The 24,351-nt window shown below is 32.1% G+C and overlaps 1 protein-coding gene across 2 annotated transcripts in view; it reads right to left on the reverse strand.

Moving 5' to 3' along the window:
- The window catches only part of LOC145287884 (testis-expressed protein 11-like), a 126,166-nt gene that overhangs the window by 60,878 nt on the left and 40,937 nt on the right, over positions 1–24,351 (reverse strand). For both annotated transcript variants that reach the window (XM_080135799.1, XM_080135800.1), the window contains exons 14-19: positions 18,805–18,956; positions 15,888–15,973; positions 14,213–14,353; positions 12,892–12,994; positions 4,838–4,953; positions 1,822–1,949 (exon numbers count right to left, since the gene is read on the reverse strand). In XM_080135799.1, coding sequence (XP_079991925.1) covers positions 1,822–1,949; positions 4,838–4,953; positions 12,892–12,994; positions 14,213–14,353; positions 15,888–15,973; positions 18,805–18,956 — 726 coding nt within the window. The remainder of the gene's footprint in view (positions 1–1,821; positions 1,950–4,837; positions 4,954–12,891; positions 12,995–14,212; positions 14,354–15,887; positions 15,974–18,804; positions 18,957–24,351) is intronic.

The raw sequence follows: 24,351 nt of genomic DNA on the forward strand, positions 1-24,351 counted from the left end.
ATATTGGTAATAATTTTATACTTGAAGTTCATTATATCTTCAAATATTTATTCATGATGTTTGGTTTGGTTGTTTTGTTTTTCAGCATATCAACACTTTTTGGGTTATTTAATGCCGAATCTGGTAATTTTGAAAAAAAAGGTTTTATGCTTCAAGTTCTTTATATCTTCAAATATTTATGTGGAATAGTATTCTGGGCAACGCCGGGATTATTGTTGGTTGTGCACACACGCATATGGAGCTGGATATACACACGTAAATATTGTGGAAATCTTCAAACCAAGAAATGTCATCGAAAGTCATAACAATTGAAAGAAGAGGGCAGAAACTTTGAAATCAACATTCTTCAATAGACAAGTTTTGAAAACAGTCAAATTGAAATTTGGCCTCAGACAAATTTAATAAAGGCCAGTGGAATGTGGCATGAAAAAATGAAATTCCTATTTAAAGTTTTTGTAAATATAAACAAATGCGAACCAAGGAAAAGTCATTTAGAGAGAAGACGGAGAGCGAGACGACTAGTTGCCATTTTGTGTCACCCACAACATTCCACCACGACCCATCTCTCTCTCTCTCTCTCTCTCTCTCTCTCTCTCCATAGCACATTGAAAAAGAATTGAACAGAAAATAAATTGTCATTCCTTTTTATAAACTTACGTCAAGTGTTTGAAACAACTAACTGTCTTATATACATTCTTCAAGAACTTGAAACTCTATTTAAAAGATTAAATAGATGACACGGTTAAAAACTAAAGAACTACAGTATAACATAACATTTATTTATGCTGTTTAGTTTGGATGTTTTGTAGAGAAAATTTGTTGTTTTTGTTTTTTTAATTTTGCAGAACATGATTGAGTTTTGCGAAGACAAAAAATAGATAGCCTGATCTGGTGGCACTATGTACAAAGAGTCTAACAGAGTTTCTTATAGAAGTTTTTGGATACATCTAAAATATGATGTAATCATTAAATCTGTGCATTTAGCAATGAAAGGTCTATTTCAAACTTAAATGTGACAGGGTAATTGATAGATACTGAATACATCTGATAAAGAGATGTGTTGCGGTAATCTTTGCAGTTTAATTATGAAAATCCTATTTTAATTTCAATCTGAAGCATGAAAAATCACCAGACAAATGAAAAAATAATCCGCATGTTATACGGCAAAATAATCTGCATGTAATACAGCAAAATAATCTGCATGTTATACGGCAAAATAACCTGCATGTTATACGGCAAAATAATCTGCATTGTAATACAGCAAAATAATCTGTATGTTATACAGCAAAATAATCTGCATGTTATACGATAAAATAATCTGCATGTCATATGGCAAAATAATCTGCATGTAATACAGCAAAATCATCTGCATGTAATACAGCAAAATAATCTGCATGTCATATGGCAAAATAATCTGCATGTAATACAGCAAAATCATCTGCATGTAATACAGCAAAATAATCTGCATGTCATATGGCAAAATAATCTGCATGTAATACAGCAAAATCATCTGCATGTAATACAGCAAAATAATCTGCATGTAATATAGCAAAATAATCTGCATGTAATATAGCAAAATAGTTTGTATACAATACAGCAAAATAATCTGCATGTAATACAGCAAAATCATCTGCATGTAATATAGCAAAATAATCTGCATATCATATGGCAAAATAATCTGCATGTAATACAGCAAAATAGTTTGTATACAATACAGCAAAATAGTCTGCATGTTAAAGATTTTGAATGAATGTATTAAAATATGATATTAGTTTTGTTATCTAATCATAATCTAATCCAATGAGTACAATGTTCACCAACCTTGAATGATCAGTGTCAGCCAGCAACACTCTGACGAGGCATCGAAGTGTGGTCAACTTCTTTTTTGGATTGGTACACTGATCCAAATATTTTTCCAATGCTATCAGTGCAACACTTTTTTCTCCTGTCTGGAATTGGAGTACAAGCACATAAAGAACACAAAATAAAAAACAATCAATTTAATGTTTCATCAATACAAGTAAGAGCAGAAATGTACAGATGGGGAGAATCCAGTTATCCAAATTGAGGAATGGGCATCCAATTAATGAGAGTAGACACTGAACATTGAGTTTACTTTTGGCAGTCTCGTAACTCAAGCTTCCCTTATTTTGTCCTTTAGTCCTCAGATTTCATGAGTAATATTTATAACAAAGGAAGAATTGTTGTTTTCTGAATCAGAATCTATCCATTTCACAATTATCATTGATTGGTTTTTAACCTTGAAATAGTTTTTTTTTTCTTTTTAGCTCATTAGATCAAGTAGCTTCATGCTTTGTTTGGAGTGATTTCAATAATGAAAAAGTCATATTCAAACTATCTCTCTTTCTAATATTTTTTTCTCGGTACTGGGACTTATACTTGAATTTTGAAAACATACAATCAAGGAGTTGGCCCTGGACATCATAAGATCTCCATATGTCACTGAGTGAGGGGGATAATTTAGTTTAACTGAAATCAATTATTAGTGTGGACATTAACATTTTCCAAATTAGAGTACCCCAAAAAATGTACATCATGTTTAACAATTGCACTAATATGACTAGATTAAACTTTTTACTCGTTAAAAATCGACAAAAGTTAAAACCCACTGACTTAGAATAAGTGCATTATGACAAATTGATGATTGAATATTGTTAAATTTGTTATCATTTTTGCATTAAATACTAATTCCTATTAATACCTAACTGTGTATCAAACAGATATCATAATATTTAATTTTCTGTACCTTTTCATAACAAAGGTCCATACAAAATTTCAGCCAGATTGACCCATTGGTTTCCAAGAAAACTTCTAGAGTAAATATGGTATTGTGGTGACTAATCCCTATTAATCCCTAACTGTATCTAGACCATATACCATAATAGTTAGTTTACTGCACATTATCACAACAAAGGTCCATACAAAATTTCATCCAGATTGGCCCAGTAGTTTCCAAGAATAAGTGGAATAGACAGACAAATAAACAGACTAAGAGAAATATAATACAGATTAGCAGTACAAAAAGCTGCTGGATTGTACACAAAAAATACTGATTAAAAAGAAAAGAAACAAAGTTACCTGTTCTAACAATTACAGTGTTTATTTATCTGTCTCCCCAAGAGGGCAGAGTTAGACATGAAGTTGGTCTTTAATATGATGAAAATCCAGTTTCCCAAAACTAGATTGAGACAAAAATAAAAACAGCCTAGAAGGACCTCTCTTTCACTGACTGAAGACAAAACAGATATATATTTTTTTATCTCAATCTTCAGGTTGAAAAGGCTAATCATGGCAGTGATTTTCAACAAGAGAATCGTTGACATGCTGTGAAAATTTTTAAGGTTATTAAATAAATGTATTTTTCAAAAAAAGCTTAAAGAACAATGAATGTACATGTCAAAAATAAAACCTCTGAATTTATTATAAGTGGTTTTACATTGTTCAAATAAACTAAACCATATGTAGCCTGTTAGGTCAATATTTGTTATATATATTATCAAATATATAATTTTTTAACTTTTACATTGGTTGATAATTATATTTTTACAGGAATAACACAAGCAAAGGAATTTACAAAGTCAGAATACATTATGTCATAATTAGTGTTGGGACAATTAATCCGAAGCAGAAATAGAAAAAAATCATAACTTTTGCAGTATTGGAATTGGTATTGGAATCAGCAAAATTTCTGATTTCAAAAAGTGATAGTTTTTTTGGGTTTTTTTTACTTAGTTTTCATTTGCTGGTACCAATTATAAAATGAAATATCTATTGATTTTAAACTACATGGAAAACTAAAATTTATAGCCCATAATAATGGATTTAGGAAAAAAAATGACACTGATGAAAGTGGCAGATGCAAAATGGCACAAGTGGATGAAAAGGAAAAATGGCACAATGAAAAATAAAGATGAAAATTTTGCAATGAGTTTATCGAAAACTTGGATAGAATACATAAAGGGAAAACATTAAAACGTTTGTGAAATTAAAAAGGACAAAAAACATCCTGCTTCAAATTTTTTAAAGCTTAGATTAAAATAGATTTTATTTATTTTAGCAAACATGATTTTCTTAAAAAAAATGCTCTTATGAAACAATGTTTTCATAAAACTTTACATTTCAACTGAATGATTGTACAGATTATTTATTTGAATGAGTTGTTAATGATTAATAATAATAAAAAAAAAAAAGATTTGCATCAAAATAATCAAAATGCATACAAAAAAGTCGATTATTTGGAACTTGACTCTCTGATCATTTTTTTTTTTTTTTACAAAGGAATCACCACTTATCAAGACCCAAAGTCCACTTGAGGATAAGAGTTAAAGAGTGTACAATATAGTAATCGTTAGAAGTGTAAATTTGGTAAATTAGATTACTTAAGGGGAACGACTCATCAAGAACTTGTTTACATTGGACTTGAAGACGACCATATTGTAGTCAGCTGGAAAGCAGGCAAACGAAAAAAAGTTCCACAGGTGTGCAATTCTAAGAAGGAAGCTTTGTTCATGGAATCTACTGGAATAGAATGTTTACTGTTCTTGCACAGTCGGAAGATGAAACATAAGATCGGGGACAAGATGTCTGAGGCAATTTAGTGTCATGTCTGGGACAATTCTATTTAATCCATAGACATGATTCTTACAGGTATCACCTCTTCAGGTTAGAGTAGATCTGAAAATAATGGTAACCACGAGGTAACTAGTCCACACTTCCCAAAGCTTTCAAATTGAGGCTTTACCATTGAACATACTTTAAGGGCATACACAGGATATTAAATTAATAACGAGATGAAAATGAATGGATAAAATCTCACCTCGTAGGCCATCTGTGCTGCTAAACAAATAAGAGAGTTGGTATCGATTGCAGAATCAGTTAAATCATTTTTCTCACAAGCAGCCAATTGGCACAGTTTCTGTAAAGCTTCAGCTGCTGCTCAGCAAGAGAAAATAACAAGTAGAAAATTAAACTCATTTTATTATGATTGAACAGTAATTATTGAATTTCCTTTATCTGTTCTTATATCAAGTGAGTAAAATTTAATAATTGTATAAACGACTGCAATAACATAAAATTACTTTGTGTAATGAAAAACATGAAAAGGTCTAAAATCAAGTTTGTCAGAAAAAGGAACAAAAAGAAAGCAAGAATTTCAGTTAATTGGATTTTTCTTTGCCTTTACACAGACAAAATTTATTGACTATTTTTTCTCTTGTTGCTGTCAGTTAACAAAGTGTTTTTTTTTTGTTTTTTTTTTACAAGGGTGTCACCACTTATCAAGGCCCAGAGGCCACTCGAGGATAAGGGTTAATAGGTATACATTAGTCATTGTGATTTTAGCATAGTAAACAGTGGGAATTTTGTAACTTGGATTACTTAGGGGGACGATTCAATTAGAACTTGTTCACATTGGACTTTTTCTTTTTTTTTCATAGGTATCAACTCATTATCAAGGCCAAGAGGCCACTCAAGGATAAGGGTTAAAGAGTGTACAGTAAAAATTGGACAATATAATAATCATTAGTAATGAAAATTTGGTAAATTTGATAACTTATATGGAACGGCTCATCAAGAACTTATTTACGTTAGACTTGAAGACAACCATATTGTAGTCAGCCGGAAAGCAGGAAAACGGAAGACAATTCCACAGGCGTGCAGTTCTAATAAAAAAGCTTTGTTCATGGAATCTACGTTTAGGTTTAGGCACAGATAAAGAGTGGGGGGAATTATTGATAGTGTTTACAGCTAGACGAGTGTTTCTTGTGAAAGTTTGGCGAGGGGGGACCATAGATTGAAGCTCAGTCGAACACTTTCCATGAAAATAACGATACATCAGAGACAAACTCGCAACATCTCTTCTGTGAGATAGAGGTTGCAAGGAAGAGAAAAGGACATCTCCTACGAGGCTACGAAGTCTATTTTGAACTCTATCAAGGCAGGACAAGTCCTTTCTAGCAGCTCCTGCCCAGATGTGGCAACAGTATTCCATCCTTGGATGTACCTGGCTCTTATATAGATAGAGAATTGCATCAGCAGTGAGATATCTACTGGATCGATAGAAAGATCCCACCATTTTTCCAGCGGCCTTGGCAACAGATTTGATGTACGTGTTCCATTTAAGATCAGGAGTAATGGTCAAGCCCAGAAGCTTGTCAAAACTTGAGGCCTCCTGAAGACGAGAGCCATTCATTTCAATTGATGCCAGATGGGGATCAGAATGTTGATGATGTAAAGAGAGAAGCTTGGTTTTAGATGCATTAAAAGTAACCAGCCACTCCTTTCCCCATTGTACTACATGCTCAAGATCAGAGGAGAGAGAATTGGAGAGAACTTGGTCGTTTACTGTCTTAGATGTGCTACCATAAATGGTAGTGTCGTCAGCATAAATGTCTACAAATGATGTAAGGATGTGATTTGGAAGATCATTAATGTAGATCAGGAAAAGAGTTGGGCCTAGGATGGACCCCTGAGGGACACCGGCATTAATACTGTGGGCTTCTGATTTTTGCCCCTCAACTACTACTCTTATGAACCTATCAGAAAGAAATGATTTAATAATTGAGAAGACATTTCCAGCTATACCATAGCTAGAGATCTTATGAAGTAAATCTTTATGCCATACCCTATCAAAGGCCTTAGATATGTCAAGAGCAATTGCCCTAGAAAGGTTGCCTCCGTCGAGAGATTTGCTAATCCTATGAGATATAACTGTAAGGACATCTGCTGTAGATCTAGAAGAACGGAAACCATATTGAGTGTCACTAAGAAGGTTATTTTTGTTGAGATGGTTGATTACTTCTGTATTTAACACAGATTCCAGCAACTTACTCATGACGCACAGGAGACTTATTGGCCTGTACTGAGAGGGGGATGAGCGATCACCTGAATTCTTAAATACAGGGCATACAGATGAAATTTTCCAGGGAGATGGGAAACTATTCTCCTTAAGACAACGTTTAAATAGTTTTGTAAGTATGGGCGCTAGTTCAGGTTCAAGTTTTTTGAGTACAATAATTGGAATACCGTCCGGGCCAGTTGCTTTACTGGAATCAAGGTTTTTGATTAGCTTGGCAACATCACGTACAGATATACGTATATCACATAGTGTGTTTTCAGATACAGGAGGAAATATTGGGGGTTGGCGGCCTTGATCGCAAAAGGTAGAATTAGCTGCAAAGTTCTTGACAAAGAGTTTGGCTTTGTCTGATGCTGACGAGATTACCTCAGGTCCATTGATGATAGTTGGAATGGAGCGCACACTTCTGTTCAGAATTCTGTTTGCTATTTGCCAAAACTGGTGGGAACCAAGCCGCTGCTCAGCTACTTTGGACTTAACAGATTGAGCATACAACCATCTTGCGCTCTTTATTACTTTCTTACAATGGTTGCTGGCAGTCCTGAAAGCGGCTTTAGTTTCCATACATCTATTACGTTGGAAACAGTGGAAAAAGTGATTTCTGTGCGCAATGGCAGCAGCACATTCTGGAGAGAACCATGGCTGGCTGTTAGGTTTTTGCTGAAACTTTTTCGAGGGTATGAAATGATCAATACCTACAATTAACCATTCCGTCAGGTCTAATACTATAGAGGACACATCCTTTTTAAATATGGAATGCAAAGGTAGATCAGTTATAAATGTACGGAAGAATAGTTGAGCCTCTTATATTGTCTTTGTAAGAAATTCTCAAATATTTCCCTCATTGGAGCCTGAATGACCACAAGAGAAAATAATCAGCTAATCTAACTGGTTGAATTCATTGCTTGCCTTTTGTGATGATATCGCATCTGTCTATGTTTATCGGTCAATTCCACTTACACTTGCCCTTTAACCATTACCTAGAAAGTTCAGTTTCAGTTGCTATTTTGGTTTTCATATGTTATTGACAAGTCTGACTGAATTTAGAAAAATTTATTTTGTTTCAGTTGTTTTTTGTTTCATATTTGTTTTTGTTTTTTTCATTTGTTTCCATCTCATATTAAAAAAATAATAATTATAAAGAAATTTTTTTTTTCATCATATCAAAATAAATATAATAAAAAACAGTTACGTGATTACCAGAAAATATTTTATTGATCTTGATGATTTAAAATTAATGTAAAATATTAGGGCAAGAGATGTTAACTATTTAGTTCATCGATTTCATGATATTCGGTTTTAATTAGTGTTGAGATGATTAATTAAAATTGGAATTGGAATTAGAAATCAGAAAAATCAGAACTTTTTGAGCTATCAGAATTGGAAAAATTTTAGCCTAATTTCTGATTCCAAAAATGATTTAAAAAAATTTTTTTCTTGACAAGAATAAATAAAACAAACACAGAGAAAGTAGTATATTTACAACATAAGGGCCAAAGGCTGCATGTTATAAATCCTATTTCCAGTAAATATTCTAGAATTCACTTAGTAAATTGTAACAGTTACCATAACAGACTATTTTCTCGTGGATTAATGCCCCCTTGCTGACTGATTCGGCCACACACTGGCCAGTCAGCTACCAGGGCGCATTAATCCTATGTGTCCCTTAATGGACTATTTACTCCTGTCTGGAACAATCCAGTAGCCAGCAGAGGAGCCCCGACCACCAAAGAAAACAGACCTCTCTCCTCTCACTCTCTGTCTACTGAATACCCTCAGGCTGCGACTACCTCACTGAAGGCTTCCACTGGACAGTCTGGGGACACTTCAAGTTTTCTGCTTCCAGACGGCAGAACACGCGAGAACTTTCTATTCCTTTTTCTTTTCTTTCGCCTCGGACACAGTTCTTCTTAATGCAAAATAAACTTTTTTATTGTTTGTTATAAAAAAGAGCTGATGTTTAATTATCATTGATGTTTTATTATATTTTTTCACTTTGGCAACAAGTAAAAAAAATATAGATAAAAATCTCACAACGAGTTTATCAAAATTTTGGATAATATGCATAAAGATATTTAGAAATTTGTTGAATTAAAAAATAACTTATGTTTACATTTTCAAATACCCCCCCACCCCCACCCCACCCAAAAAAAGCATTTTTTTTTTAGTTCAATACAAACTTAAGTGTCCACTCTGCTAAGTCAGAACAAAAATGGCTGCTCATAAGAACTGAACGGGGATCCTTGATAACTGTTCAAAATAGAAAATTGAACAAAATGCTAGTAAAAACACATCGACAAAGGCAATCACACAAACATCTGCATGTGTTTGTGATCTAATGATATCACCAAGATAACAAAACATTTGAACAATCTTAATAGTTTTGTAATCCAAATATACTTTCTCCTCAGAGTTCTCATCTCCATTAGCTAACACTTAATGAATGAAATTATATTTCTCAATGAAAGAAAATACTATTACTACTATATATCAGGCTTAATTTGATATTTTCATTATATTATATTTTAATCAGATTTCTTGTGTTAACTGAATCAACCACAGTCAACTAACAATCAGATGGTGTGATTCACTGAGATGATATCTGATACAGAATTGTATAAGGCTAGCTCAGAACAGATGCTCCTGGACCATTCTCTGTGATCTGTGCTCATCAGACACAGGCCAACAGCAACAAATTGAATAAATAAAATAAAAAATAATCTGATTTTTCTTTTAAATTTCTAACTGAAAGCATATATATATTAATACCATAGTATCATTAATGTACATATGTATGTACGTATATGTGTCACGGTTTCCAGATTACGAATTATTTGATTGGGACATCCTATTTATTAAAAAGGAGAATAGAAGGCGATAAGATACTACAAACATTAAATTAGTATATAGATATGCTAATTCAATGTTCGTAGTATGTTATCACCTTTTACCCTCTTTTTTAATAAATAGCATCTCTCCATCACCGAAGACACAATGTAAAAAAAAAAATTATAATAAAAAAATTGATATTGCTTTTGAGCCATACATGAAACTAAAATACGCTTTCTTGATTTTCTGGCTATGATCCAAAGTTAGTATCTGTTCTGTCTAAAGATGGTATAATGATATTGTGGGTTTTTCATCCATGCCGGCCGTTCATACAATGGAAATATGTCACAGACTCCTATAAGGATATTGGCAATAAACCGTAATAACCAGATATATTCTGATACTACGTTAATCAGATTACTTAGATAAATACTTTTACAGTTTTAACAAAAGGCCTACAATAATGTTGCAGGGTCTCCATCCACACAGTGAACGTCCACAGAATGACCAGCAGCAATGTATTACATAATAGCCTGGGTTCCCGGTGTTGCCTGGGTGTTTGGAGGAGTGTGTTGAGCAAAAAAAGGTAGTAGTAGCCAGGCAGGCAGGCTCGAACCCATACCACGAAAGAAGGGAAAGAACATGAAAAAAAAAGTGATGTCTTTGCTGTTGCGTCCATCACCAAACCGGAAATGGCAAAGGCCAAAAAGAGAGGATGACTTTCGAAAATATCGACAAAAAAAGCGATCCCTCTTTGTAGAAAAATGCCCAGTTGAGGGTGAAGGAATTAATGTTTTTAGCTATTTTTGCGATATTTGTCATCCGAAGGGTTGAGCTTCAAAATAATACCAATCTCGCAAAAATTCTATCAAAAATTTTGGGCAGACATACATACATACATACATACATATATACATTAAAATAGACAGGTGAGATTTATATTACATATGAAAATGCCACTGTGGAATTTCCACAGGCCCCACTAATTTATATTAGTGTTCAATAGTTTTGTTGTACACTGTCCTTTTCTGGGATTGAACAAAGGGAAAACACAACAATAAATTGATTGAGCTGTTTTCCTGCATCACAAATGCTGTATCTTAAAAGCCAGGGTACATAGTTTGTTTCATATCAACTTTTTGGGGGTCATTTAATTCTAAATTCAGTAATCTTGGGCAAAGTTTTTATGCTTTAAATTCTCTATATTTTAAAATATTTATTCATGATTTTTGTTTTGGCTGTTTTGTTTTATGGCATATCAACTTTTTGAGGGTTATTTAATTCTAAATTCAGTAATTTGGGGCAAAGTTTTTATACTTCATATTTTTTATATCTTCAAGTTATTATGGTGTGTTTTTTGGTGTTGTTTGTAGAGAAAAAATTGTTTTGTTTTTTAATTTGCAGAACATGATTGAGTTTTGCAACAAGAAAGGATAAAAACAATAATATAAATGTTTTGGTGCATTTTAGATCTTCAAACAGCCTGACCTAGTAGAACCAGGCTTGGGTGCATAAAGAGAGAGGATCACACATTATTTATATTTATATTTATAAGCAATGTGATGTTATTTTCTTTAACTTTTAAATAATGAATACTTGTTTGAAAGAAGCAGAGGTTCTTGTGGTTAAGTAAATATAAACACAAACTGATGAATTGATGTGTTTGAGTTTTGAGGGATTTAGCACACCACTTTCACTAAGGATGTTGACAACATTCATGCAGTTACCCAATAGCAAATACCCAATATTTCTTTTTTTTAATTTTCTTATTTTGTTCTAGCTGGGAATGGGGCATCCGATCGGATGCTAGACATTCACTCACTATTTCATATATTCCAACCAAAGAGTCATTTTACGATTCTAACTGTTTCTAAATAAAAAAAAATGTATCTCTTTTGCACTTGGTTCATCAGGTATATTTGCCAGATAGATTTTGAAATTCTTTTTCATGAGTCTGATTGATCCAATAATTACTCGAATTATGAAGATCTTCTTAAGATAATTTTTGTTTGGTTGTGTGCTATAGATATCAATATATTAACAGTTAAAATATTCAAATGTTTTAACGAGAGTTAAATTTTTCAAAGAATCTAAGAACCCAATTGACATTTTCCCTCTCTTCTATATGAGATTACTTGAGGCAATTATTAGTTGGGTCCATAAATAACTGGAATATATTAGAATATAAAGAAATAAAACTTCATTTTTTAAATAATTTTTTTGTTCCATAAAACAATAAAATTAAACATATTCCACTTACTTAGAGGCATCAGACTAAAGGACACATACCTTCTTCCACTTGGTTTGTAAATGAAGATTTCTTCCCTCCGAAAGAAAATACAAAATTGAAGTTATATTTTTAGATAACTTTTATTTCAAGGGGCATTATCTTGGAGTCCACAATTACTTCTTGTATTTTACACCCTGCTATATTACACCCATTGGCTTCCATAGACATCAAGAGACCAAATTCCTTCCGAACCAAAAGCTTACGTGTGCTATCTAGCTCCATGACAATCTAACTGAGTCTTTCTGATTGACTACATGTATAAATCAAACTCTTTCTTTGTTTGATTCTCTGACGTCACCAACCAGGTCACCCTTTGTTTATGTAAATTATTATTGTTTATGAAAACTAAAATTTCAAACTCTTATAAAATTCTAACTATAAATATGTTCTTTTTTCTAAGTTTGTAAACATTTGACCCAGCAATATTTTATTGTGACTTTTAAAATCTGCTATTAAACATTTTATTATGATAACAACTGAATAATAGCAGCGCCATAACTGGCAATCTGCCGCTACATAGGAGTCCCATTATTCAACAAGACTATTTCAGTGAAGAATGTATTTTTTAAAAAAGTTTAAACATTTAAATTGGTATTCTCAAAATGTTAAATGATTAAAGAAAAAAAGATTTGTTGAAGTCATCTGTCATTTTTACAGAAATGCAACATGAGCAAGTATTTTTTAGAAACGAAACACCACCACACTAACATTTTTTATTACTTGACTTCATATTGCAGATGTTATTTTAAAATTTTCTTTCAAGGCAAAAATTGTAAACATGATAATTTTTTAAACTGTTTATGACCAGCAATACATCACCACAGGTAAACACTACTTATATATAAATATGATAGCTTCACTCGAAGTTCAAAGAAAAAACAAACCGAGAACTTACCTTGGCTGCTTTGTTTCTGTGCTAAAGCTAACTTGAACAGTATAAATTGTGTGTGTGATGATGAAGGGTCATAACTTTCTGCCTTGACGATAGCATCTTTAGCCTGAAACAGAATTTGAATATATAAGAAAAAATGTTAACATATCAATAAGTTTTATTGGTTGTTGATGTCCTCAGCATCATCATGATAATAATCGATTTAACATCCGTTTAACATGCTCACATGGTCAGCTTTAATAAACTGATTTCCAGACTTATCTCCACCCAGGTTTTTTCTCTCATGTCCATTTTTATCACTTCTTTCATATTCTTGTTGACCTTCCCCTTTGAACTGAACCTGCTAATTCAACTTCTACTAATCCAGAAATTTTTGTTCATTCTTTTTTTTTTTCTATCAATTATCCTTTTTTTTTTCAATCAGATAAAAGTATTTGATAAATGTTCACACATATATCTTCATTTGAAAAAGAAATTTTCATTTTACATTGTTGCTTTGCTATGTTTATTTATTTTACAGAATTAAAAATGTTTTAGATCTATGTGAAGAGGTAAAAGAAAGTCCTCATCCCAACTCATTTAAATGCAAACCTTTAATAAAGGAATAAATTTAATAGGTTTATAAGTCTCAAAAATTCACTCTAACTTGCCCCACATGATCAAGACTAAAACATGTGTTAAAGTGTGAAGATTATCTGAATTTAATCCTGACCAAAGCCAGCAAAACAAGTTAACTGAAAGAATGTCAGAAGGCCTGAAAAATAGAATGTAAACAGTGTATTCTCAGAGATCAAAATTTCATGACGGTTTCCATAAATACCTATTTGATATACTTTTATCTAACTATTCATATCATCTTTGTAAACTTGGAATGAAGGGCATTTAGCAGTATAGACAACAAAATGAAAAGTGGTAAAAAAAAATCAAATATATAACATAAATTTTACCAAAGGCAAGATAAGTTATTCTTCGACCTACCTGAATAAGTTTTTGTGGTTTAATTTATTTTAAAGCCTTTATTTAATTCAAAATGCAAGTAATGTCAAGTATTTAAGTTATAACAAGAACAAATGTCTGACATAATACAGCAATCTGGGGAGTCTCGATAACTGCTCAAATACTGAAAATTAAACAAAAAGTCAAATAGATTCGCTTCTAACATTAACAGCAGGTTTATTTTTTATAAATTGAGAGTCATATATCATAGGTTATGTGTTTGAGAGCTATAAGCTCTTAACGCAAGCATCACATGATATAATTTTAAAAAATTTTTTGCACATATATTTCATACTTATTATTTCCACACATATTCCATACATCTCACCTTTTCAAAATTGTTGATGTTAATATAACAAGTTGCTCGATTCCTGTGAAGTTTAGCCAAGTTTGAATTTTCATATTCTCCAAGTGAAAAAAGATTGTAAGAAAAATCATACCATTGGAGAGCCTCATGATAATCTTTCTTCTGAAAAAGAAAAAAGGTTTTCAAATGAAACTAGTCTGTTTTGGAATTATCATTATTACACTCTAGATTGGCCTGTGTGTTATATTCCAGTAGAATAGGCAGAGGGGAGCAGTTGGGTTTTTGTGAATCTGAGAGATAGAGATGTCCAAGCCCAAAACTGAAGAACTGTTGTTATTTCTTTCCCACCACTGGAAGATGTAAAAAGTTGGAAGATGGGGAGAATCAAGCCAGAAGCCTTTAAATGAGGAGCACTCTGGCCTTTTAAAAATTGACTAAGCATTTCCCAGTCAGGGCGCCTCAGGCAGTAAGCAATAAACTTACTTTATGCAAAAGTTGGAAGACAAGGCCTGGAAAGGTGGACCTCCTAGGACTACCGAGAACAAATGCCTCAGCCTGCCAGATAAAAGGTGACTAAAATGACCCAGTGTATGCCAAACTGATTGTCAAGATCAGGACTTCGACTGACAAGCAATTGCAAGCACAATCCGACACCAAATGAATTATGTGGATCACTACCCAATGAAACGCTTACAAATGAACGTAACTGAAGGACTGTTTGTGTTCAATTGGACTGAAGTTATTTTGTTTCAGATTGGCTTCGGGTACAATCAGGAATTTAAACAGATGGGTCTGATGTTGCGTGTTCAGTTAAAAGTGATTGTCATTTGGTAGAAAAACCATTTAACCTTAAAATCAAAAAAAATTGTTTGGAACTAGAACTGATTTTGTTGGGAGCTTAAAATATTATGATATAACTTGAGGGAGCTAATTCATACCAATAAAATTGATGCAAAACAAAAATATTTACATAACTTGACAGGCAATAAACTAGCACATAATTTAAGTCAGGCATTTGTGGCATAGTGGTTATGGGTTCGAATCCTAGCATAATCAGCCATAATATGGCAAAATTTGTGAATTACTATTTTATTTATAAATAAATAACAAATATATGTATGTATCTATTTATATTTGCATGTATATGTATACATGCATATATTTATACGCATCCTTAAAATGTGAAACGATAAAGGGAGAAAACTCTCCAAAAAAAATTAAGTGATTTAATTCATGCCAATAAATGTATTGCTAAAAATAACAACAAAAATAGTGTGTGTTTGTGTGTGTGTGAGAGAGAGAGAGAGAGAGAGAGAGAGAGAGAGAGAGAGAGAGAGAGAGAGAGAGAGAGAGAAATATTGCACTACACTGTTAGAAGATAAAATGTTTAGAAATAAGTGTAAGCCCTGGTAAAACTGAGGTCAAGAATTAGCCCAAGTAGACCAGTTCACTTAAGCATTGATATCCCCAAATCTTAGACCTAAAAAATCCAAAAGTGTCACTTCATAACATCTCATTTAGTTGTGTAATGTGGAGTTTAGTTCCGATCAAAGACTGGTACAATGCATATGATTTTGAATAACTCAAAACAAGTGATGAAGCCAAGACATTCCTGAGGACTCACTTGAAAGAATCTGCAAGATGGACTTTACAATCAATTATAAAGGTATATATAATTATACACAGAATCACTTACATCAAATGCTGCTGATGCCTGATCCCAAAAAATGTAATGCAATTTTTTCTTTGTTGATAAATCCAATGGCTGATCCATATTATGACCTACAAAAAATATTATGCAAATTTAAAAAATCTTTTTTTCTGATAGAAACAAAACAAAATCAGTACATATATATCGCATATTATATACTGCATATATATACATATATGGTCAGATGATCACATTATTATACTATCAGTTAGTATGACACTTGAATTCTTTGTTTACATTTTTATATGCTCTACTCCTGATGTTGAGTACTCTATACAAATATATATGTACACCTAAAAATTATATATATATATATATATATATATATATATATATATATATATATATATATATATATATAATAAATGAGCTAAAAATATTTTTTTATAAAGCAAACCTATCAAGATAGTAGAGTTTCTATCTGGTTAAGAGGAGCAATTCATAAATTAAAAAGATGAGGAAAAAAAGTTACATCAAACTTTATTAAATAATCATGTCAATAGAGAGGAAATTGAGTGGACAATGGAAAAAAAACCTGTTTAGGCCGTGGCAAGCTAACTGCTTCTCATCAGAAGAGCAGAAACGCTGGCAAATATCAGTATACAAAAATAAAGTTGGCATGAGACCATTTAGATTAGAAATGAAAAAAAAATTTTTTTTAAATTGAGGTGAATTGAAGGATAGTATTAAATGAGATGGAGATGAAAAACGAGTGTTGGTAGGGCAGAGGGTAGATAACGGGGAGGGGGATTGGATAGAGAAGAAAAGATGAAAGAGGAAGTAAAATAGAGAAACATATAATAAAATGAGTAGAGAGAAAGAAAGAAAAAAAGAAAATTTAAGTAGAAAAAAGATAGAAAAAAATTTAAAACAAAAAAAAGATAGTCCTTGTAAAAGTAATCCAGGTGTGATGATAATAGTTCAATGAAGGTGAATAAACTCCAAAGCAATGAATTCTCAGTAAGGTAATCCTCAATAGAAATCTAGTTGGGACGACAGTAGTCTAATAGGAATTGGTTCGAAAATAAATTCCAATGGAAGGAATTTTGGGTAAGGTAATTCTGAATTAAACATCAGAGGTCAGGAAGCACTTTGAGGATGGACAGCAATGTAAAATTCCCAAGTAAAATAATCCATAGTCCTCATTATTTCACCTACACACATCCAGTTATGCTATCCCATGAGGGTTACTAAAATCATTTCTAGCACACACTTCTCCTTGTACAAGATTATCATTATTGCATCTTTCCAGTTTTGTGATATGTCTTTAACATAATGTTGCATGAGATCATAATTTGGGGCGGGATGGGGGTGGGAGGACCTGTCACAAAAACTGTTGCAATATTTTTGGCATATATGAAGGATATGCTCCCATAAATTTGGATGATTCTATTTATAACCATGTGTGATGAGAATGAACCAATCAGATGTCAAAACAACTTTACGCTGCGAAGAAGGTAGGTTCTCTCTACTTTGCTAGAAAGATACTAACACCTGAAAGTATCCTATACCTCTATAAGGCCACCATTCGCCCATGTATGGAGTATTGTTGTCATATTTGGGCTGGTGCATCTGCCACTAGTCTCTCGCTCCTAGACAAGGTTCAAAAGAGAGTCGCCAATCTGACAGGTCCTGAACTGTCATCTAAACTTCAGCCCCTGTCCCATCGACGAAATGTTGCATCCCTCTGCCTTTTCTACAAGTACTACAAGTTCACAACGGTGAATGCTCGGACGAACTGCAAGCACTTGTGCCCCCTCGACATAAATACCCCCGACAAACCCGACAAGCAGCTAAATCCCACCCCTTCACAGTAGAGATCCCTAGATGTAAGAGAGCCTTCTACTCCAGTAGTTTCTTCCCCAGGACTGCTAGACTTTGGAATTCCCTGCCGGGTCCCTGCTTCCCCAACTGTACTGACATGCAGAAGTTCAAGTGAACCGACATCTTGCTGCCCAACTCCCTACACAGTACTCCTGATGCCTATACCCCTGATAGTAGCCCCCTACAACAAAGTGGCAATGTGCCTTGTTTGGGGTGAAAATGTAATAAAAAAAAAAAATTTTAAATGACTGAATTTTTTTTTTTTTTTTTTTCCAGTGTCAATCTTTTCATATCAAAATGAGAAGGTCACCATGTTTCTGCTGATGGTAACTGGGTTAAGTTTTTGCCTGGGAAAGCTTCTCTAACCGGATTTATGCTGCCATTCTTTTTTGCTTGGAACTACATTTATCTATTTCAAGAACCACCTTACACTCAAGAAAAACTGTTAAAGATCTCTGAAGCCAAGGTATTTTCCGCTATTTAATTATGGCTTTTGAACTGAAATATTGATTTCATTTTTCATTGGTCTCAATTGCATGGATGCAATGAACTTATTATCTATCACAGATTGTCTATTGAGAAGTTCATCAATGTTATTACACTATTTGTATTTCATTCAAACATCTATTTACAACAACATTTATATGCATGTTTGAATTAAAGTAGAACACACATCTGATGAAAGCAAATGTTCCCGAAATATTATATCATATACAGAACTTCCATCAAACCACACTAATGCAAATAAGAATATAATATAATATAATAAGAGTATAAAAGAAAAAAAAAAGAAAATAAACAATAAGCATATATAGTTATGTGTATTAATAAAAGTGAATCTCCATTGTTTTATTTCTTAATTTGCTTCAGTCTGTGTCTATCCATTACACCTCTGCATGGTCTTGCCTTCTATAAATTATCTTCATATCTATGTCATTTGAAGGTTTCGTGACTAACCTCATACCAAGGCCAATAAGGATTAAATTGGCTGCATTTCTTTTCATTGCATCCACCAAATACTGTGATCAAAAATATATTTTGTAGATCAGATTATTATTTTTAAAAGAACATCACTCACCTGTGATAATTTCTTCAATTAAATTTTTAACCTTTTGCCTGTCCTTAATTTCTAGCATTAACTCAATCTGTGCCACCACAATCTTTCCATATTCGGTGGAGTGTGGAAACTTTGAAAGGAGATATTTTAGCTGCTCCAAAGCCAACTCTTGCCTTGTGAATAGAAAATTAAAATGAAGTAAAAAAAATAAAAATAAAAATTTAAAGCAAATATTCATCAAATTATAATTTAAATTTGTGTATATAAGGAGTCAAATGTTCTGTTTCAAATGTTCCTTTATTCTAATTCTATTTTTGTTAAATTTTGTTTTTCTCCATTTTTATAGTATTTTATGAGAAAATTGCAATAAAACATACTATAATTATTCAAAAAGCAAAATTTGTCCTTTTATTACATACTAGCAGGCCGCAAGGCATTGCCCAGTCATAAGATATGTTTAAATATAATAGTTTAATTCATGCAGATTATGTATTTATTATTATAGAGACAATTCTCTATTGATTATTATAGTAAACCTAACATATAGGAATGAGATCAAAACTAAAAAATATATATATACGATTTGGATGCCATCAGCTAGAATCAAAATCAAAACGTACAACTCTTCACCTTCATTCCTTAGCCTCTGAGCCATGCCCATACGAATATATATATATATATATATATATATATATATATATATATATATATATATATATATATATATATATATATAAGTTCACCTGTCATCCTTTTTTAAAAGATGGAATCACCCGATCGTTGAAGACAAGATTAAAACAATCAAGCAAGCATACACTCATGAGCAACAAAAATGGGCCAAGAGTGAAAGAAGTAAGAAATCGATTTTTTAATATTTTTTCATGAATTTTTGTTAATTTTAACTGAAAATTTCTATTTTGCAGATCATTATTATTATAGCATATAATAATAATTGAAAAAATGAATCCTAAAAATGGTAAGACTGCATCTTGATGAGGATATAATAAAAACGAATTGTATGATAAAGGCAATCTAAAATGACTTACAAGCTATTTTTTTATATTTTTATATAAGAAAATGTGAAAACATCTTTTTCTGCAGTGAAGCAAATTGGTCAAAGGTTTGAAGTCGAATGTTTGGTAAAGGAAATCTGAATATGGTCGCCCTAGAGCATCCACTTTGAAGGACGACCACAGGCTTAAATTAACTGTTTTGAAGAAAACTTATGTTGACCAGAGCAAAGAATTACAAACACGGGCTGGAAATTCTCTTTCTAGATATACAATATCTAGACCAGGGGTTCTCAACCGGGGTCCACATGGACCCTAGGGGTCCATGGAATATTTCTGGGGGTTCACAGGCAAAAAATAACAAAAAATAACATTGTAATATTGTAATACAAGATATTGGTAAAGAATTATTATCACTCTAATTTAGATTATTATTATTATTATTATTATTATTATTATTATTATTATTATTACTTAATATCATTATTATCATAATTATTATAGCTGTTGTAGAATACTTTATTTGCATTAAATTAGTTTTCATTTAAAAATAAAGCTTAATTATATAATATTTCTTTGATTATTAAAACCTCAAAATTTATACGAGTGAAAAATAGAAGATTGTCTTATGACCAATAGCTATGAAAGGGTCCACCAAGATAAAAAGAAGAGAAAAGGGGTCCATGAGTAAAAAAAGGTTGAGAACAACTAATCTAGATGAATGAAAGAAATGGGATTTTCCTCTAAAAGGTGTGCAAAGAAGCCATTTTTATCTAAGAAGAACATGAATGATAGAAAGAGAGTTTTCTCATGTCATGGCAAGAAAAATACAGACTGGTTCAGGAATGTTTTCTGGTCAGATGAATCAAGATTTTGGCTTGTTAGTAATACTCCTGATGCTCTCGAACGGTACAATCGAAGAACTAGAGAAAGATTTTCACCAACTTGCATAAAAACAACAGTTAAACACGGGACTGGGGGGATAATGGTATGGGGAACTTTTACTGCAGCAGGAGTTGGGGAACTTATTAGATGTGAAAAATCAATCAATGCAAAGGAATACATTTGAATATTAGAAACAGAACTGTTACTAAGTATTCAGAAGCTGGGAATATCCCAGAACATTATTTTTCAACATGATAATGCTTCTGCACACACTGCAAAGTCATATAAAAATGGTTTTCTGATAACTCAGTTGATGTGACATTTTGGCCAGGTCAAAGCCCTGATTTAAACCCAATCAAGAATATTTGGTTCATAATATCTCGTGCATTAGCCGGAAGAACTCTTTTGAACAATGACAAACTGTGGGAAGCTGTACAAAGCGAATGGAATAGCATCTCCTCTTCGCAGTGTTCCACTTTGATAGAGAGCATGTCTAAAAGGATTGATCTTTTGAAGAAATCAAAAGGGAATGCGATTCCATTCATTTATTAAAGTAAATGTCTTGTTCTGTGTTATTAGTCTCGTTTAAGTTTCCTTGTTCAATTGTTCTTTGTTCAATATAGCTTTTAGTGCAATAAAATATATAAAATTTGTTTGGCCCATTTTTTTTTGCTCATGAGTATATATATATATATATATATATATATATATATTAGCGATGGGACGATTCCAAAATTTTTCCCTGATTCTGATACAATTACCAATTCCAATTCTTCATAGATCCCTAAATATTTAGCTATAGAGTTGTTATTTTTTCCTAATTACTGTAAAAACTCATATTAAATGTGCAGATATTTTCTTAAATGTAAAAATACACTTGTGGGGATGATCTATCTATTTTAGTTTTACTGGTAGTTTAAAATCAATAAATATTTATTATTTTATTATTATTATGAGCAATGGAAGATTTTGTTTTAAATAAAATGATTAAATGAATCGTTTTTGGAATCAGAAAATAGGCACAAATTTTTCCAATTCTGATATTCATAAAAGTTCTGATTTTTCGGATTCCCGATTCCAATTAATCATCCCAACATTAGTATATATATATATATATATATATATATATATATATATATATATATATATATAGTGTTATAATGGAATAATTCCAGAGGAAATCCGGGTATGAGAGCTCAATGTGGTAAACAGAGCAATAAGATAAAAAATATAACACGGAAATTACATAATTGTCGATGCAATAATTTATTTCAACCTTATGGTATTTTCAAGCATCTAAATCAGGCAATTACATTTTTGATACTGAAAAAGAAGGAAAGAAAAGATCGGGCTTCGACCCTCAAAAAACCAGAGGTGGTGGTAGTAGCAATCCACTTAATACATTTTATAGAGAGGGTGGTAGGGATTTAAAAAAAATAAAAATTAAAAATAACAAATAAAAATATTAGATTAGACACTTATAAACGGCAGCTCGATGTAACCATAGATACACACACACAAACACACACACACACACACGCAACACATATACATACACCTACACCCACATACACACACACACACACGCCTCTAAAATGTACGTTCTTACATGTAAATGCCTTGACACGCGTTTACTAACCTAGGAAGAAAGGGGCGAAAGTATACGGATATATAGTGAAAGAAATAGAACAGCGCGTAATGGAAAAAGAAGAAAAAAAGAGAGGAAGAAAAAAAGAGGAGACAGTGATCAAATGTTAACTGTCATATTAGTCTAGAAACTCTGAGAAAGATAAGGGAAATAAAATGGATGTTATACACGCGTCCTATAGTTAATTGAGTCATGGAAAGTAGGTCTATTAAAAGATAAATAAAAATAATAAAAGTAAGAAAATAAAAATAAAAAGAATATTATATACAAAGTTTTAAAACTATCTGTATGTTATTATGTAAAAATTAGTTAGAAATAAATATTATCTTATAATTCATTTAAATATTGTATTTGTAATATAATACTATGAATTTAAAAAAGTCTTATGTATTTAATATTTTATATATTTTCATGTAAATAATTTTATTGGTGATTATAGCGGTCGTTGTAATTAATATTTCAATTCTTAATTGATTAAGAAGTGGAAAATTGTAATATTGGCCGCCCCCAATTCGATAGGACGTATCTAGTTTCGGTTAATATATACTTTTATTCACTCCGTACAACAAAAGTATTCTCATGCACGCATAAAGAAATAAGTAAAATAATTATATTTTTGTGTTGATTTGTATCAAATCTAATAATATCTAGTTTTAGTATTTGGTCTTTTTGACTTAACTCAGTTTAATAACTAATGTATTATCTGCAGAGAAAAATTATTTTCTTAAGGCTATCTCATTTATTTATAAGTAATTTGGATAAAACAGGTACTTCGGGGAAAAAAATAAATAAAAATATAAAAATAAAAAATATGCCTAACTTAGATTTCGGACAACACATCATAAAGTAGTTATTATCGAGTATATACCGGACAACACTATAATTATTTTTTAATTTATATTTTATATATATATATATATATATATATATATATATATATATATATATATATATATATAGCTTTAAGTAAAAGAGAAAAGATGAAGATCAATTTCACAAAAGAAGGCTTATCCGGATAATGCCAAGCTCAACAATAATTATTGGAGCTTATACAATAGGACAACAAGAGAATGAAATGAAGACACAAAACTATATATAGGTAGATATAGAGTGGATCATTTATTGAATAATGGAATACAGGCAAAATTTGGGGGATAGAAGGAACTCTTCGAAATGCCCTGGCATAAAGAGTCCCTTCTATCCCCCAAATTTTGCCTGTATTCCATTATTCAATAAATGATCCACTCTATATCTACCTATATATAGTTTTGTGTCTTCATTTCATTCTCTTGTTGTCCTATATATATATATATATATATATACACACCTGCTATCCTGTTTTTTAAAAGATGGAATCGCCTGCTTGTGGAAGACAAGATGCAAGCAAGCAAGAAAGCAAACAAGGGCTACAGAGTTTTATAATTATAGATAAAGGCATAAAAAATATCTTCAACAAAAAGAACTTGTATAAGTCACGTATTTTGATGTACTGGATGTAAATAGAAAGATTCACCACTGGGTGATTGATCCATCAGCCAATCAGATATATCTTTTTTTATTATTCTTTTTCACCCCAGACAAGGCATATTGCCATTTGGAATGTAAGGAGCTACAATTTGGGATTGTGTTAAACAGGGAACTGCGGGGAATTGAGCAGCAAGATGTCTTTTCACATTACATTTAAATTTCAGCAGGTTAGTACAGTAAGGGAAGCAGGAAGCAGAGTGGGAATTCTAAAGTCTAGCAGTCAAGGGTATATACGTTGAGGGAGCACAGGTCCTATGAGATCATCAGAGCATATTTCATTAAAATACAAGTAAAAAAGGCACAGAGATGTGACATTGTGGTGATGGGACAGAGGGTGGAGCTTGGTTGATAGTGCGAGATCTATTAGATTTGAGACTCTTTTTTGAACCCTATCTAAGAGTTAAAGACTAGTGGAAGATACACCAGCCCAGATGTGGGAACACTATGCATGGGTGGATCTTGGCTTTGTAAAAATATAGAATGCTTTCTCATGAGTTT

Source organism: Euprymna scolopes, chromosome 11, assembly GCF_053919585.1.
Source record: "Euprymna scolopes isolate OS-2025 chromosome 11, ASM5391958v1, whole genome shotgun sequence".
NCBI lineage: Eukaryota > Metazoa > Mollusca > Cephalopoda > Sepiida > Sepiolidae > Euprymna > Euprymna scolopes.